This window comes from Ylistrum balloti, unplaced genomic scaffold (assembly GCF_031769215.1).
Source record: "Ylistrum balloti isolate Yb309-2 unplaced genomic scaffold, AGI_CSIRO_Ybal_v1 Utg370822, whole genome shotgun sequence".
In the NCBI taxonomy this organism is placed as follows: domain Eukaryota; kingdom Metazoa; phylum Mollusca; class Bivalvia; order Pectinida; family Pectinidae; genus Ylistrum; species Ylistrum balloti.
In genome coordinates this window covers 20734-38543 of record NW_026782475.1, presented here as the reverse complement: position 1 = coordinate 38543, position 17810 = coordinate 20734, and the positions used below count along the sequence as shown (strand labels likewise).

General features: G+C 34.5%; 2 protein-coding genes across 3 annotated transcripts; one reads left to right on the top strand and one right to left on the bottom strand.

Annotated features, from left to right (window-relative positions):
* Positions 1 to 356: 356 nt before the first annotated feature.
* Positions 357 to 5204, bottom strand: LOC132558763 (GPI mannosyltransferase 2-like). The gene is made up of 3 exons (XM_060223362.1): positions 5136 to 5204; positions 2355 to 3533; positions 357 to 1726 (listed from the first exon to the last, which is right to left on the bottom strand). Exons 1-3 carry the CDS (start codon positions 5202 to 5204, stop codon positions 1436 to 1438), a joined length of 1539 nt encoding a protein of 512 aa, XP_060079345.1. The 3' UTR covers positions 357 to 1435.
* Positions 5205 to 5299: 95 nt separating this feature from the next.
* Positions 5300 to 16016, top strand: LOC132558752 (transcriptional adapter 3-B-like). 2 transcript variants are annotated; one of them, XM_060223349.1, is made up of 9 exons: positions 5300 to 5349; positions 6523 to 6645; positions 7504 to 7631; positions 8753 to 8902; positions 9387 to 9639; positions 10465 to 10665; positions 11375 to 11485; positions 12669 to 12862; positions 14079 to 16016. In XM_060223349.1, exons 2-9 carry the CDS (start codon positions 6543 to 6545, stop codon positions 14214 to 14216), a joined length of 1278 nt encoding a protein of 425 aa, XP_060079332.1. In that variant the 5' UTR covers positions 5300 to 5349; positions 6523 to 6542; the 3' UTR covers positions 14217 to 16016. The 2 variants fall into 2 exon arrangements, with proteins under 2 accessions (XP_060079332.1, XP_060079331.1); XM_060223348.1 differs by having other exon boundaries at positions 7504 to 7682.
* The last annotated feature ends 1794 nt before the right edge of the window (positions 16017 to 17810 follow it).

Here is a 17810-nt window from a genome sequence, read left to right as displayed (position 1 = left end):
GTGGAATGAAAAGCTTGTAAAATGAACAATGGTCAGGCAAGTGAAAGGTTGGAGAATGCAACTCTGCTTGGCTGGGTGAAAGGTTGGTAAATCAAGCCCAGGTCAGCTGGGTGAAAGGTTGAAGAATCAATCCCTGGTTGGCTGGGTGAAAAGTTGCGGAATCGAACCCTGGTTAGCTGGGTGAAAGGTGAGTGCATTATCTATCACTATACTACCCATTCATCAAATGATGTCACCAACTTCATATAACAATATATATAAAGAGACAAAACTGAAGGCATCATTTCACTTTAATTTTACAATGAAAATCATATTGAAAAAATATATTGAACTTTTCTGTCCAATTATAGTAGCATTTATTCAACCATTCAAAAACATTCAAAGCTGTTTAATATTACAAATAAGAATGAAGAGATATAAGACAAAATGGGATCTATGACCTTATTTCTGATTTAAATGTCCAGGACAGTCTTTCACCAAAGTTGTGAAGTTTACATATAGACACACAAGGTATGTAATTTGAATTACAATTATTTTGTTTTTATCTAAGTGGGACTGTGTCAAAACAATAATCCTAAATTTATTTTGAAATTGGTCTTTTTCTGTCTATATTTCTACTATAATCTTGAATAAAGAACAAGAGGCCCATTGGTCTAAACCGTTACCTGACTATTCTCAAACTTAAACTTTAACACAGTAAAACAAATTGAAGCAGTCCCATTTTTAAACTCATCATGATACATGACTGTATACCAAGTTTCCTCAAAATCCATTCTTATCTACTCAAGTTACTATGTTCACAAGGTTCAACAGTGATAAAACTACAAACAGTCATAACCCTGTCAATCATAATTGAATCAGTCTCATTGTCAAATTCATCCAAAATCATATTGATATAAGGCTGCATATCAAGTTTCATCAAAGTCTTCATAATTAAAACTGTAAAGGGACATAACTCTGTTAATTTCAATCAAATCGGTTTTATTGTCAAACTTCACTGAATCTTATTAATATAAGGCAGCCTAACAAATTTGATCAAAATTTGTTCGTATTTACTGAAGTTATTGTAATCACAAGGTCTAACGATAACAAAATTGGAAAGGCAAATCATTTTGCAAGTTACATTTGAATTGGTCCCATTATCAAACTCATCTGAGATCTTATGTTTCATCAAAATCCATTCATGTTTACTCAAAATATCATGTTCACAAATGGAAATAAAACTGCAAAAGGGCCATTATTCTGTATGTTACGATCAAATTTGTCTCAATTCCAAGATTCATAAAAATTTAAGCATATTTACTTAAATTATCGTGTTCTCAAGAAAATCGTTATGCACAATGATGGAGGAAGAACAATCGCTATAGGTCATAATGACTTATGGTCAAGTGACCTTAAAACTATATATAGGATTTCTGAACTAGATACCCTCTAATCATGTCCATGGTAGAAAATTACTAAAGAGAAAAGTTCCTATAACAAAATAGCCAATGAAATAAATAAAAATCAGTCTTGTTTTAAAACTTTGTCCATGGCTTAAAATTTGATCTACAAGCATGTTCCTTTTAGAACCGTCTAATATTGGAATGTCTTTTTGTCGGTAGTTTCTGATGACGTCCCATTTATTAAACTCTGGCCTTGAGGTTTCTGTGGTTTCCTTGGTGATAAGTCGAGCAGCATACCAATACAACACAGGCGATGATGAGAACAGCATCCTTGTTAAGATCTGAAATATATAATGTGTGAAACTGACATCAAAATATATTTCTACATGTCCTCACCCAAAGGAAAACATTTTGGGCCCACCTTTCTGTACCCAGGTGCACAGGGATTTTATTATTCACAAGGTTCAATTTTAGCAACGGAAGATCTTTTAATATATTCATGTTTGGTAGTTCAGAATTCTGCAAATTTTACAGAAATTTACTTGATCAAAAGCTGAAAAGAAAACAAAAATGCACATGCATCAGATTAAAATGAATTAGTGTAAAAGAACTTCAATGGATTTTACAAATGGCACACCATTAAATATAAATTCAGTAACATTGATACAGTTTATGCCTAAAAGTGAAAAAAACTACACCACACAGATGTACTGTCTTTCGAGGACTATATGTATAGCTACAATTTAAGTACCTGGGTACACTGTATTTAAGATCTACTGGTATACCGTAAACACACTTAATTTGGCATAGTAAAATCATCATATTTTGGCAAATTAGTACAATGAAAAAATCGACACATTCACAATAATTGCTATATAAAAAGTATACCAAAACTACTATAAGCAGGATCGTATTTTACCCATGTATGTATGTTGTATAACAGACATTCACACAAATTTTGACACTTACCTGTATGTGAGTAAAAAGCCAACCAAATACTACCAGGAAGAGAAGATGTACTATATAAGGCAGTAGTCTCTTGTTTCTGAATTCTCTATCTGTTTGTTTAACGATGTCTTTCTTTTTAAATTCTTCGAAATCCTCCATTAGGTCAAGCATACACACAGTCTTCCAATTCAGCCAGAGGTAGTAAATGATTACAGAAAGGCTTAGCAGTGTCACTGGTGTAGCCAGCAAGAAATTAGGAATTTGTTTGAACTGGTAATAGTTCATGAAGCCTACATTCCAGTGATTTTTCTGAATATGAGAATATGCACGTGGAAGATGGATATTGCACCAAACTGTTGAATTATAAGCCTGAATAGTATATCCCCGACTTATTCCATAATTAAATATTAGTTTATGCATGCCTGAAGGAGTCTCTTTGCAAAACCATTGATATGCAAAATACTGGAACACAATGAACGGTGAAACACATAACGTTGTGTAAATGAGAAGTGGTAATATGATAATCCAGACCATTGACCACAATGCAGTGGGAACTGACCACTTATCAGCCCTTATCATGGGGTAAAGAACTTTTAACAGTTGGACAGAATCTTTGCATTTTCTGTGTATAATAAGACCAAGATAAAGAATTCCATTTGAACGTGCAAATGCACTTAATCCAAATAAAAATGATGCAGGAACTTTTGAATTTCTTTCAAACTTGTGCATTCCATTTAGTATTAGGTATAAAAAGAGAATTTCAGAATACGGTGCTGACATGAAAATACTTGCTGGGTTGATGCAAAACAAAAGAGCAGCTTTATATGCAAGCAAATCATTGTTTAAAATGTCTCGTCCAAATCTGTACAGAATAACTGCTGTTTTCACAAATAAAAAGTAGTTTAATACCAATGCTGAGATTATTAATACCGATCTGTATGTCATCAATACTTGCAGAGGTAGAAACACACTGTTACCCAAAAACCTGACCAACATCGGGTACAAAGGAAAGAATGCCAAACAGTTTTCATACGTGTAGCCATGTTGTGATATGTGTAAGAAATAGACACCATCCCAACGCACGAATCCCGCGAAAAGTGTGCTAACAGTACTGTCCACAAAGTTCCAGGTGTCTTTGTCTGTGATGGGTGGATTGAAAACATCAGGCTGGTGGTCTGGTACACAGTTATTGAAAATAAACTGAAAGAAAATAAAATGTCAAAAAATCACTCACTTTTTATTGCTGCTCAATTACCCTTTTTTGATATCTGACCAAAATTCGCAACCAACTCTTTATCTTGGATGGAAGTTCATAATAAAGCAAACCATTTGTAAAAGTTAATGCCATAATGCCAACAGCTGTAAGACCTATAAATTTCATCAAACACACATAATCAATTGCTAAAAATACAAACTCACTTTTCTGGAAAGAGTACTGAATCCTTCAACAAATCTTAATTTGGTAATCAATGCACTTTCTCCCCTTTGACACACATTTATGAGAAAATTGACTCTATGGTTTTCTTAATCACTATCCTGTTTTTCTTTTAGAAAACATGACATTATTTGGATTTGATTGACATAGATTCATATGGTGTAAGTCATTAATGTAGATGAAACAGCATATCCTATTGGAACAATTGGTCTTATCTCATTCATTGTTCATCTGCTGAAGGCAATGAGAGTTCAGTTAGTAAAGAGATGGTCTCAAAAATACCACGACCAAGACAAAGATAAACTCACTGAGAGATACTCAGAATCCTAAACTACCTCTGAAGTGAAGAAAGGTGCATAGTTCAATGCTACCTACATGTACTGATGGTGGTTTGTGTTCCTCAGGACCCTAAGAAACAGATTGGTCAGTGCTGATGTGCTTATGTCTCTTAAATTTTAAAACTGTAAAAGAAGCAGGTCAGTGTGACTTGTACATAGTGTTAGTCACTCAGCTGAGGCAGACATGCTCCCTTAGCTCAGTTTGTAGAGCCATTTTGCTGGGTGGTCTCTCCAGTGCTTGTTAAGTATGAATTGGAATTAATTTATATTCTCTGATAGATCACGCTGGTGAAATTGGGAGCAGTAATGAAAAACACCCAGCCCCTAGTGGGGTTCAACCTTGCGACCTTTCAATCTCTAGCTGGATACCCCACCGCTTGACTACAGGAAAATTTCCAGTAGCCAAGGCTAATAAAGCAACCTGTACTCTCATCGTCTACACTATTCCCTCCTTCACAAAGTCTTCGACCAAGAATTAGACAACAACCACCTAGATTCAATATCTCAAAGAAAGTATACACCACAAATTCCTATACATTTAGCTTCTATCCTTGTAATTGTCGACGACAACAAATTTATAATAGGAAGGAGTGGTAAAAACACACTGGTGAGGTTCGAACTAGCGATCATTCGGTCTCCAGCAGAACACTCTACCGTCTGACTAAAAGGAATTGAAATTCAAAGTGGTCGATCATTCATTAACAATTGGGAGAGCTGAATTTCCTGGTGTTCAGTATGATGTATCGGGTCAATCAGAAGGTATATATATGTTTATATGTGTGTGTTTTCCCTGGTCTGTTACACAAGTGAGAACAAAAATTCAAGTTTGTAACGTTTTTCTTATTGCTACCGTTACAGGTCTGATATGCCTTTTGAATATTTGTAAACAAATAAGCTCAGGCCTACGACTGTTGACACGCTGTCACCGAAGTCATTTTCACAGTTCAGTGTGTTTGATATCTATCAGAAAAAAATATTCATAGACGTTCCTAATGGAGACATTTAATTAAATACTTTTAATTTACTTACTTGCATGAAAAATAGAGCAAAACGAGACTGAATAGCGAACCATTTTAGTTTAGCCTCTTCGTCCGCCATCTTGCCGATGCGGCCATAACTTTTTAACAACGTTTCTTTTGATTGGTTGTTTTTCATGAACTTCTGTGAAACCAACCACCATTGGCTTATTTTATTGATCAAGCGCATCGGAAGCCTGTAGTGGGCTTCAAAACACGTCAAAAAGGTAATGCAGAGGGGAAAATATCATGACTTTTTATGATAAACGTTTTCGTGCTTGTATTCAACGGCTATTGTCAGTATCCACTTGAATAGAACGTGCATAGAATGTATGTAAAGTGAAAGCATTGAAAAAATCCACAGGAGAGAAAGAACAATGAACTGCTGATCACAGGGACATGTTTCTTGCAGTACTGAAATATTAATCTTATGCTCAACGTAACGTGCCCCTATGTGTGCAATCATACATGTCATTATACCAGTTATTATAAGGGAGACATCGTGTGTCAGAAATCAACAAGAATGAAAATGATAAAGAAAATGTCCTGCACAAAATAGGGATGCTGTGTGCAACACTGTTGATTAATTGCAGAGCACTAATTACTATATTAAGTGTGTGTTCAAAGTGGGACATCATGACAGATACATAGTATTTAATATAGTCACACTCAGTGTCTGAATGTATGTTTCTTGGCAGACTTTGCATCTTTCATCAATAAAGCACTAAGTAGTGATATTTTTAAAAAATCACTTCCAACCTGTATAAGATTCTTATTTAAGCGTTTGGCTTGAATTAATCTCTTGCAGGATTCCTCCTTGGGACTCATTTATATCCCTGAAGAAGACTTCCAAAAGGGAATAGGCTTGAATGTACATGCACTTTCCACTGTTCTTTCATAATGACACCCTGGGGTTTCCTGCAAAAAACATTAGTGTTCATGTATGGTTGACAAATGTTCAATTGATCATGATATGTATTTATCATTTTCTGTTTCAAAGTAACCAAAAGCACGCATTAATATTTTCCTCAACATGAATGTACTTTCTATCAGGATAGGGAAAAGATACAATTGTTCATGTCTAGAATGAGAGACATTTTATGCATTGACATTAACTGTTGGACATAGCATACGAGACAAGGTAATATGATTATTCATTCTAGATTTGAACCTCTGAATTCTAATAAGGATTCATTATAGCAATTCAGTCAACAACCCATCTCACTTATCAGTTACATTCTTAACACAACGGGTCAGTTAAAAAAAAAAAGAAAAAATTGTATCATTACAGCTACCACATAGTAAGATATCTAAAAAGTCAACATTGCACTTAGCATACAGATACAGCAGCAGTGGTAAAAAGGTGTATTTTTTCAATATGCTATTTCTTGTTATTTCAGATCCATGATGTAAACAGAAAATGAAAGGAAAAGGCAAGGGCATAATAGACAAAGATTGCCCTCTACAGTTCCCTGATCTACAGCCAGTAGACCATGCTACAGAATGTCCCAAATATACCGCTGGTAAAACATACAGACCATGTCATATTATAGTCTGAGTTATTGGGGTCCACGCTAATAATTTCAGACCATCTGTCCGATACTTGTTAACAGTATTATTACAAAAGAGATTATATATTGCATGTTTTATCCTTCAATAAGCCTGGAGGGTGAAACATATCCTGATTATTTAGCAGAAATTTTTTTGATTCAGATATTTGAGTCCAGTACTCATGCTTTTTCTGTGGGAGTCTATAAAATTTTGAGAATCTGCTAAATGTCTTAGTATTGGGGAAATGGTGTTCTGGACTCGCCTGAAAAAATCCTACCAATATTAATGATATAGGATGATAGTCTTACTGCTGGAGAGTTATAACCTTGGTAAATATAAACTACAATATTCTAATTAGCTACAGAGACTTTCTCTTAAGCTTAATCAGTCGAGCATAAGACTAATAAATTGGAGGTCCCAGGTTTGAATCTTAATGGAGGCATTAAAATGAATAATGACCTCTGTTAGGCAGTGATAAAAAACACTTACAGATATTTGTACTGAAATTTAAGTTGATGTGGATGAAATCTTACCAACTATGGTCTTATTTTTTAATTTTTAATTTTCATTGAACAAGAAAGACAAGAAGATTTTGTTCCGTTTACTGCAACTAATGATCATACATGACATACACACACCATTGGAAGAGCAAGATCTCAGAACATTCAGCTTATTGCCTCATGGCTGAATTTCTGAGTTGTAACGTGATGTTTTCGGACTGAAAAGCATAAAATAATATTTTTTTCAATTATTTCATTGTCTTGATGCTGTCATGCATAATGTAGCTCAATGTTTATCAACACTTAAAGAAGTCATATTCTCTTTTATAGTTCTGACACGGTCTGAAGATGAGGGGATTGGTCTCGAGGAACTGGAGGTCATACAGAGTGACCTAGAAACTCTGCTGGCATCTGCGGGACTGAGACTTAAACAACTGGAACATGAAAAGCAGATCCTGGTAAACTGCCAAGATAAAAAGGACAGTAAAGGGCTCACCCCATGGAAGGTGGTATGTTGTGTAGTGAGCTCACTAGTATAGAGAAATTAGGTATTTAGTGAGCTCACTCCACAGAAGGTGATAAATCATGTAGTGAACTCCTGCAGAAGGTGATTTGGTATGTTGTGCAGTGAGCTCACTAATAGAGGAAATGAAGCTTTTAGTGAGCTCACCCCACAGAAAATGATTTAGTATGTTGTGCAATGAGCTCACTAATATAGAGAAATTAAGCTTTTAGTGAGCTTACTCCACAGAAGATGATCGATTATGTAGTAAAATCCTTCCACTGGAAGTGATGCATTGTGTAGTGAGCTCATTTTTCGCAGAAAGTTAGGCATGAGTGAGCTCACTACATGAAAGAAAGACTTTGCTTGAGTTCACTCCATAAAAATTAATGTGTTGTGTAAATTTTGTGATTTCACAATAGGTGGTGTGTTATGAAAGTTTTGTATTGATCTTGATTTACAAAAGGCGGTATGTTCCACGCTGTTGTTTGTTATTTTGTGAGCTTATCACTACACATAAATTCTGTTGTAATTTTACACCACAGGGAGTAAATTTGAACCTTCTACAGGAGAAACAGTAAAATGTGTAGTGTAGTTATCTCAATGAACAAACATCAAAGTAACGTGGTATTTTTAGCTCTTTCCAGAGAAAATTGTTGTGTTTTGGACTTTTTCTCAAATCACTACAAATAATACTTAATAATTTGTCAATAGATATGATATTGTAAAATCATTCATTTTTAGTTGGCAATTTATTTTTGTTAATTCATTGGTCCTCTTCCTGCATGAACTTCTATGCCCACGAAAATAATGATGAATAAAGTTGGCATGGATTATAGAACTAGTGTATGGTTATTTATGAAATCAAATGCTAAGAAACATGCATATATTTGGAAAACTGCAAAATTCGAGTCCTCAAAAATGTATGCTTTTACAGTATATACTTTTGATGAAATTGCTTCAAGGCATTTGCAACATGAATGGTTGAATTTAGGATCATTTTTCTGAAAGGACCAGAGGAAAATATGCATCTCCTGAGAATTTTTTATGTGAATATGAAAAATTTGCTTTTTTTAGCAACCAGAAACACCTACTCCCGGGAAAAGGGGAAAAGTTGTTGAGGAAAAGCCTAGCAAGAAGTTCAAGAGTGCAACAGAGACCTCTGGGAAGGGAGCTATTCACCAGACACCTACTGGACCAGGGCGACCAAAGTCTAAAATCAATCAGGTATGTTAGATTAGATAGAAAAGAAATCGTCCTTAATCAGAACATTTTTATCAGAATAACTGGGTTTGTTACTACTTTAAATCAGATTAGTATTTATAATAAAAAAAAATGGTTGTTTGTTCAAACTACTCAAAAACTATTTGGTGTAGGCAAGAAAACTATTTTGATTTTCTTACCAAATGTGTTGTATATTTGATGCTGAAATGTTAAGAAATCTAAAAGTTCAGGTTTGGTCTTAAGCAGAATTTATAAACTATTTTGTATTGCAAATTCTGCTGCGGAACAGTTCTCTGGTACATGAAGTTACCATTGTTTTTGTGAAAGGCCACCTTTCATGAAATTACCAAAATTTGATTACATGTGAAGATTAACATGCAAATCAGTTCCCACATACAAACAGACTTTGGGACAATTCTTAATATAGAAATTGTGTTACGACTTTCATGCCATTTTGTTCTTGTCAATCTTAATTCATCCAATCCAGACAAAAGGAGAATTGGATGGCTCAGCAGATTCTCCTATCGACTTGCCAAAATTACCGAAGAATGATGCGGTGAACCGTTTCTGGGTGTCGGTGGAGCCCTACTGTGCCGACATCACTGCAGAAGATATCAAAGTTCTTGAAGACCTCCTCATCAGTCATGAAGATGATGCTGATTATTTTAAAGTGCCTGCCCTCGGTAAACACTTCACTGATAGATGGGCAGAGGAAGACCTCTTAGAGGAACAGAGAGATGGTAAGTGTATGGTTCATTTTATAGAAGCTGTTTATAAATGCACGGATGTCTTTTTCCCCAAAAGAAAGAACTGGAAAATTTCTGTATCTTTTTTGTGATTTGAACAGTACTTGAACATGCAATGAAGTTCTAAGTTCTTGGAATCAATTATGTGGAAAAGTATTGCTGAAATCGATTAAAAGAATAGGAGAATAGATTTAGATCTTTTTCAGAGGACAAAGACAATACACTCGAAGTAGTCTTACAAACAGTACAGCAGACTTCTTATATACAGCTGCACCTCAGTAATCAAGCCACCTTTGTTTCCAGCAGGAGGCTGTGTTACTCTTGACAGTTTACACTCAGTTCTTTACGATACTGCCTTTATGGAATACAACCAGATTTTGCTTGACTATTGACAAGATTAAAATAATACTTAAAACTTTGATTCAAAGTATTTGTTATGCTAATTGTTTGTTGTTATCTTATATTGCAATGGATACGAATGGGTTGGTAACCATTCAAAAATTTATTTTTGGACAAGACAAGTATTTTTATCTCATGGTTAGTTCACTATCATGTTTAAGGACAAAAATAAAATGTAGACGAGAAATTCCTCATTAAGATAAATTAAATAATTGAAACAGAATTGATATTTCATTCTTCTCTAGCATAGATTATCAGTCAAAGCTGAATGTTTTCTGAAATTATGGGATTGAAATTTGGTTAATGCTCTCCATTAATGTCACAATTTTTTTTTTTTTTTTCTAATTTTCATTTTTAAATTTTGATGAATGGTAAGAGTATATTACAGATCAATTTGATTTCTTTGAAATATTGTTGCAGGGGCCAAGATAAACGACCGGCGACGTGGTACGAATAACAACCACAGTGGCTGTTCGGATGTCACAACATTGTTGAAGAAAGCAGAGCAGAGTAATGTGGACGAATCTCCGTTTGGGCCCCTTACCCAGCGGCTGGTGTCTGCTCTCATTGAGGAAAACATCATGACACCTATGGATGATGCCATGGCAGAACTAGGTGGAGGTAACTCTAATTCTGCCTTATTATATCCCAAGGCACTTAGACTTAGGTAAAGGTACATCTGTCTGCCAGTGCTTCTGTGATAAATTTGTGTACAAGGTATCTCCAAAACTCAGAACACCATACATTGACTATAGCACCATTCTACCAAGGTCTACATTCAGTTTAGATTTTTGTGGTCATTGGTGAAGGTTAAATGGTAAGGTTCACCTTTGAAATAATAAGCTTGTATACCAGATACCTCATATGAACCTCCTAACATATTTTTGTGATGTTACTCCTTAGCATCACACTTAGGTAGAAATCAGTCTTGGTCAAAGGTCACTGTTGACGGCTTTTGAAATAAAAGCTTGTGTACAAGATATTTCATGACCCTCTTAATAGATTTACTGCACAATATATTTGGATCGCACGAAAATGAGGAGGGGGAGAGAGGTATATTGATGTGAACCTCAAATCGCTTTATTTATATAAATATGCCCATGTCATAAAATTCAGGTATGCTTGCAACATAGTCTACTCATATTACAAGAAAATTCAGCTATTAAGATAAAAAGAGCTGCAAAAAAAAGGTAGGTGGTATGTTCAGTGACACAAAGTTAATCAACAAAACCACTGCAATGATTGATAACAACAAAAAATTCCATTAAATTTAGGAAGATTTTGAATACTTTAAAATCATTTAAATTCAGTTTTTATTTTTTGATTTTAGAATCTGCTGATGAAGCTCCAGCCATATCTCCAAGAGCTTTAGCCAAACAGTTAAATATTGGTAATCCTATACACCTGGAAAAACGCATTAAACGGGAGTTGGAAGAACAAGGTAAGAAATTTGCTATCAGTAATAATTCTTTAGGCCAAGGTAAACACAAGTGCTTCTTCTCTACTTTGAGCCATGAATGAATTTTGTAAGAGGTGATAAATGATGGTTTTACCAACAATACACCTGTTGAATCTGCCAGATTTGACAAGGTTGAAAGAGTCATTGTGAGTAACATGTTCTCTTATAAGAAGTTTTTACCTCTGTGATTGGTCTATAGGTAAAAGGAAGCTTTAAATGTTCATCTCTACATTGTAGAGCATAACCTTCCTGCTGATAACATTACAAGTTGGATTATAAACGGCAAGAGATGCACACAGTATTGAACAATTATAAGTCATCTTAGCAAAGTAATTTTATGAAATAATCCCTAGGTTGTCTACATTCTGAAATTATATATTATTATCAAGTCTTCAGTAGAAGTGTAAGATTTGATACACTAGCTGTATAACATTCATTCTTTGGATCGAGCTGTACATATGCACCTACCATCCTCCAAAATCCAAGCTACCTTCACAACTTTTCTTGGTACATATTCTCAATCACTGAACATAGCAATAGGTCAGTATCATTTTTGGTATAATTCAGCTCCTGCCCCGTTTCACAGGGGGAGCTGTAACATATATACATAGGGATTGTTTCTCAGCCCAGCTGCTTCATGGAGCCCCAAAAACGTGTAACACAACATGAACTAGAACTGACCTTCGGTGCAGTTCAGTTCCACCATGGGCTTCACTAGAATTACACCATTTGTCACAAGCGCTTTCTCACTGTTCATACAACCCAATATTATTAAGACAGTCCATGTTACTTGCTATATATACTGCATGTATGTGTTTGGCTGGCCTACACCTTTTTATTACCACTTCAAAGTTCTAGGTTTGGTTATATGCAGTGGATGTGAGCACTCTTAAATTTCCCAAAGATGATAGGTACATAAAGCTTGGAATTTTAAAACTGTTCTTTGTTGTTGTTTCTGACACAAAATATTGATATTCAAAATGTTGAGGCATATTGCTGAAGATTCATAATGTCAGTTAATATTTTCTAATATTCATGTTGTCATTACATACGGGTGAATATTTATAATGTAAGTAGATATTGCCACATGAATATTTATAATGTTTGTAAATATTAGTGCATATTATTTGCATTAGGTTTATTTGATGAATATTCTGATGTACAGGAATATTGGACATGGAGGATAAGGTGGAAGACAATCCTGATGACGAGATACTAACAGAATTACGCCAGAAACAACAGGAACTCAAGGCAATCAGTCAACACAACATCGTAGTCACAAAAAATATTCTGGAGCGTGCCAAGGAGGAGATGAAGAAGCAGGAGATTAGGAAGAAACTGGCTGCAGCTGATGCTGAGGTAAAGTGATTACACTCCATATTTACATATCAATGAATCTCACAATTATCTTCATCAGTCCCAAACAAGATGAAGGCAATTTGTTTTGTATCACAGTTTCTCACCTATGATTTTCATGTGGTAAAAAGGATATTCGGAGACAAGTTGTGGTCTATCCCTCATAGAATTTTTGAAAATTTATATTTTTGACAAGTGTAACCTATATTTTGACTTTTGAACTTCACGAAGCAAAAGCAGCTTTTAAGGCCTATCTGCTGTTCTGTGGTATGTGATATGTAAGATTGTAAGTACAGCTTAGGAAGACAGTGAATTTCATCCCAGAGGAAGGTCACTGTGACCTATATTTCAATTTTATTGTTTCTATTTTATGTAAGATCTTCAAGATTTGTCTATTGAAACCAAGTCCCTGCAACTTTTATTTTTGACCTTTGAAATATCCTATTTTTAACCTTTAACCTTCAGCAGACACTCAAAACAATTATTACAGAAGAGAAATAAAGTAGGATGGCTAACATTCAGACCTGCAGAGAGGGTAGAAAATATCAGTTGATAATTAAGGAAGACCAACAATTATTCTCATATTATGAAAACTTGATATGGATTGCTTGTGATTTAATGTGCAAGAGTCTTGGCTTTTGAGCAGATTTGTTTTGTGAAAATGAGAAGTCAATTGGCCCCCTTATCCTGAAACAATTTTAAGGCATGAAAAGAGAGGTCACATGTGATTGGTTAAGCAAAAACTCAAGTTTTAAGGTTGTTTTATGATCCTTGAGCCAGGTCTTCATTGATGCTAGTGATGTATGATGATGGTTATATATCCCCAAACAAGAAGGTCAGAGGTCATTAAAGAATGGGCGGAAAGTAGAGAAGAGATACACTGCAATTTATAAAGTTATTTATCTTTTATTTTTGTGTTATAATTAGTGGCTTTTTCTTATCCAACCATCTTGGAAATATAGCAAATTAGTACTGTGAAAAAGTCACTTAGGCCTAGACTGTAAAATTATATGATTTTGTGTGGCTTACTATTCATGAGTAAAGAAAAGGAAATCACAATTTTACAGACACTTGATTTTGAGGATAATATAGCTCAACAAATCTACTTGAACTAATTTGAACAATTCATAGACATAAAGAAATGAATGAAAACATCCCCCATGATTTCACAATATCACCTAATTATTGGTTTGATGTTAATGATATTTGTATTCTTCAGGTATTGGATGCCTACAGGAAAATTCAGGCAGCTCGCCAGAAGAAGAAAACACCAACAAAGAAGGAAAAAGATGCTGCATGGAAAGCACTCAAAGAAAGAGACTCTTTGGTGAAAGTTTTAGCTTCAAAAAATAAATGATTTAGCAAATCATTTGTAAATTTGAGATCAGTATATATTATTGGACACCTACAGGATAATTCAGGCAGGCCACCAGGAATAGAATTTGGGAACAGAAAATAAAACAAATGCTGCCTGATATGCACTAAAAATTCTACACTTTAGTGAAATGTGAACATTTTGGGGTTCAACAAATTGTTTATAGATACAAGTATTTTCACTCATGTGATTTAGATTCCTGTTCAATCAGGTGTTTGTTTGTAGCTGAGTACAGGTGACAAAATGGAAGGAGAAAAAATTGTCAAAAGTTGTCATATACTTTTTTCATTTCCAGTTTGCTTGATTTTCATCATACAATTTGTACTGTTTCATTCATTCATTCATTCATTCTTTCATTCATTCATTCATTCATTTGTTCATTCATTCATTCATTCATTCATTCATTCATTCAAGTTAAATTTCATTGAGGTTTTAGAAATCATTTAATCACTCAACAATTGTTGATATTTATTTTCATTACAATATCTTCTTATGGCAAGTAAATACATTGATAATCTTGAAAAACTTTCCTCCCAACAGAAAAACTTTAACAAAAATCAGTTATTAGATGTTGCTGTTTGGGATTAATATTAGCCTTGCTGCAACAAAGGAGCAAAAATGTGTTTTCATTTCAACACTCTTGCTTTTATGCGAGTAAAGGATACATTCACCTGCATCCTGTTTTTGAATTTTGATGATAAAATCTTTCCTATGTTTTGTTGTATGTTGTACACATTTTGACGTTGATCACAGCATATTTCAACAGAGGCAGCAGCACTTTTCAGCATTTGCTTTTTCAGTGTTCGATGTGTGGTCGTTGCTTTCTTTCATTGCCTGTCTATGGGAAATGTTATAGATATTCTTTTTTTAAATCAATTGTGTAAACATAATGATCAGCAAAAATAACCAATAATGTTAGGTTATAATTAAATTCCTATTTTATTGGTTTAAAGATTTACTGGAAAATTAAGTGTCTCAATAAAAGATTTGAATTATTAAATGAAGTATTTCCTGTAAAATGTCAATATTCTGTCTTGGTTATGCAAAGTTATCTGCTTTTCTAGGGGAGGTGTTGACTGTTGATTTATGTGTTGTCTTGGGAATAATGTCATGAAAATCTGAGAGAAAATGATGCAGTTATCTCACACAAACTAATGAAGTAATAATCAATACCTTCTAATAAGAGCAGATAACTCTGCATTACAAAAGATAAAATGAATTTGTCAGAGTTTATACTTTGAAGATACGTGATTGATATTTGATGTTTTTCATTCTCCTTTTGTTAAGGCAGAGATGTGGTATTTCTCCCTGTGAATTTATCCGTTCTCATTAGCAAAGTACAGAAGACAATTTATACTTTCCTAAAGGAAAAATTTAGAATATTGTTCTTAGGTATCAAATGTCTTAATTAATCTGTCAGGATGTTATTAGAGAATGAGTATTTGAGATTTAACAGCAAATTACTGTAAAATCATTCCTTTTCGGTGGAGATATATTTCCATTATTTCCTGGGAATCCAAATCCATAAGTTTATAGGTCCATGAAATAATAACAAGATAAAGTTGACATTTATCAGAGTACTAGTGATTTATCCAGGAAATAAAATGCTAATGAAATGTGCCACGGAAATATATGATTTTACAATTACTTCCCATTTTTCATAGTATATTGTACATGTACATGTATGTTCTTGTTGGATGAAATGTTCTTGTATCAGATATGTGTCATTACTTTGTCATCTTCAGATATTGTGGTCACTGGAAATAAAGATGTTAAATGTAACATTCAACTCTTGTAATTTTTGCTACATAACATTTTTAGCACATAGGCAGGGCAGCCAGGGAGGCTGTTTTGTAACATGATTGCATAATTATGGTTTTCCTTTGCAACAACTATTTAAAACTTCTTCTCAAGTTCCACTAGTGTTATTAGCTCAAACTTGCATGAAATGATCCTGAGTTGGTCCGGACCAAGTGTTATCTTTCTGGGTATGGTTGAAATCTAAGATCTTGAAAAACTTATTATAAACTTCTCCAGTTCCACTTGTGCCATTGAGCTAAATATGGCTAACAGGTGGTCATCTTGGATTTTGACTTTGAAAGTTTTTTATTGCTATTTCTTGAGAACTATTGGATTGAACTTTCTAAGATTTCTAATGTAGATTCCTCTTAGTACCTTGTGCCCATTTGATTTTGGGTCTGATCTAAAAACAAAATGACCAAATGGTGGCCATCTTGGATTTTGACTTTAAAAAATTATTGCTATATTTTCCTATTGCTATTTCTTGAGAACAACTGTATAGATCTTTCTCAAATTTCATATATAGGTTCCTTCTGGTCTCTTGTTGTGCCCATCTAATTTTGGTACTGTTCAAAAATTCAAAAAGGCCAACAGGTGGCCATTTTGGATTTTGACTTTGCATGTTTGTTATCGCTATTTCTTGAGAAATACTGGATAATTCTTTCATAAATTTCATATGTAGGTTCCCTTTCGTCATTTATTGTGCCCATTCGATTTTGGGTCTGATGAAAAAATAAAAGGCCAACAGGTGCCCATTTTGGATTTTGACTTTGCATGATTGTTATCGCTATTTCTTGAGAAGTACTGGATGGATCTTTCTTAAATTTCATATGTAGGTTCCCTTTAGTCCCTTATTGTGCCCATTCGATTTTGGGTCTGATCATAAACCAAGATGACCAAAAGGTGGCCATCTTGGATTTTGACTTTGAAAGATTGTTATTGCTGTTTCCTGAGAACTACAGCATGGATCTTTCTCAAATTTCATGGGTATGCTTTCTTTGGTCTCTAGTTGTACCTGTTTGATTTTGGTACTTATCAGTCAAAACAAAATGGCCAACAGGTGGCCATTTTGGATTTTGACTTTGCATGTTTGTTATCGCTATTTCTTGAGAAGTACTGGGTACATCTTTCCCAAATTTCATATGTAGGTTCTCCTTGGTCCTAAGTTGTACCCATTTGATTTTGGGTCTGATCAAAAACCAAGATGACCAAAAGGTGGCCATCTTACATTTTGACTTTGAAAGATTGTTATTACTGTTTTTGAGAACTACAGCATAGATCTTTCTCAGATTTCATATATATACTAAAAGGATAAAGAAACGCAAAGTGAACTTTAAACCAGAAATTAAGTATGATATCGGGCTTCATTTAAAACGAAATTTTGTATACTTACAGATAAATTAAAGCTTAAAAATTTCCAAAGTCTGTATTTTGCATCTGACAATTGGTTTAGAGGTACTAACGATTAAACTGAATGGACCCATAGGATTTTGAAATTGAAATTGAACTGATTCATCATTATCTTGTGTGTCCGCCGTTTGCTGTGTTCACGGCCCTTATTCTTCTGGTCATAGAGTTCATGAGAGCGTTAATCCGTCTTATGGGGATGTTGTCCCACTCTTCAATTAGAGCTCTGGTCAACTGCTCTCGAGTAGCAGGGGGTGGCTGGCGCTTTCGAACCTGTCTATCCAACTGGTCCCAAAGATGCTCGATCGGGGACAAATCAGGGCTACATGGCGGCCAATCTAGTGGTTGAATGTTGTTGTTGGCCAGAAA

Excerpts from the sequence above, each read along its gene's own strand:
- LOC132558763 (XM_060223362.1), bottom strand. The coding sequence starts at position 5,204 with ATGGCGGACGAAGAGGCTAAACTAAAATGGTTCGCTATTCAGTCTCGT. Across the intron at positions 3,534-5,135 it reads TTGCTCTATTTTTCATGCAA|TTTATTTTCAATAACTGTGT; the intron begins GTAAGTAAATTA and ends ATTTTCTTTCAG. Across the intron at positions 1,727-2,354 it reads GGCTTTTTACTCACATACAG|ATCTTAACAAGGATGCTGTT; the intron begins GTAAGTGTCAAA and ends TATATATTTCAG.
- LOC132558752 (XM_060223348.1), top strand. The coding sequence starts at position 6,543 with ATGAAAGGAAAAGGCAAGGGCATAATAGACAAAGATTGCCCTCTACAG. Across the intron at positions 8,903-9,386 it reads CAAAGTCTAAAATCAATCAG|ACAAAAGGAGAATTGGATGG; the intron begins GTATGTTAGATT and ends CATCCAATCCAG. Across the intron at positions 9,640-10,464 it reads CTTAGAGGAACAGAGAGATG|GGGCCAAGATAAACGACCGG; the intron begins GTAAGTGTATGG and ends ATATTGTTGCAG.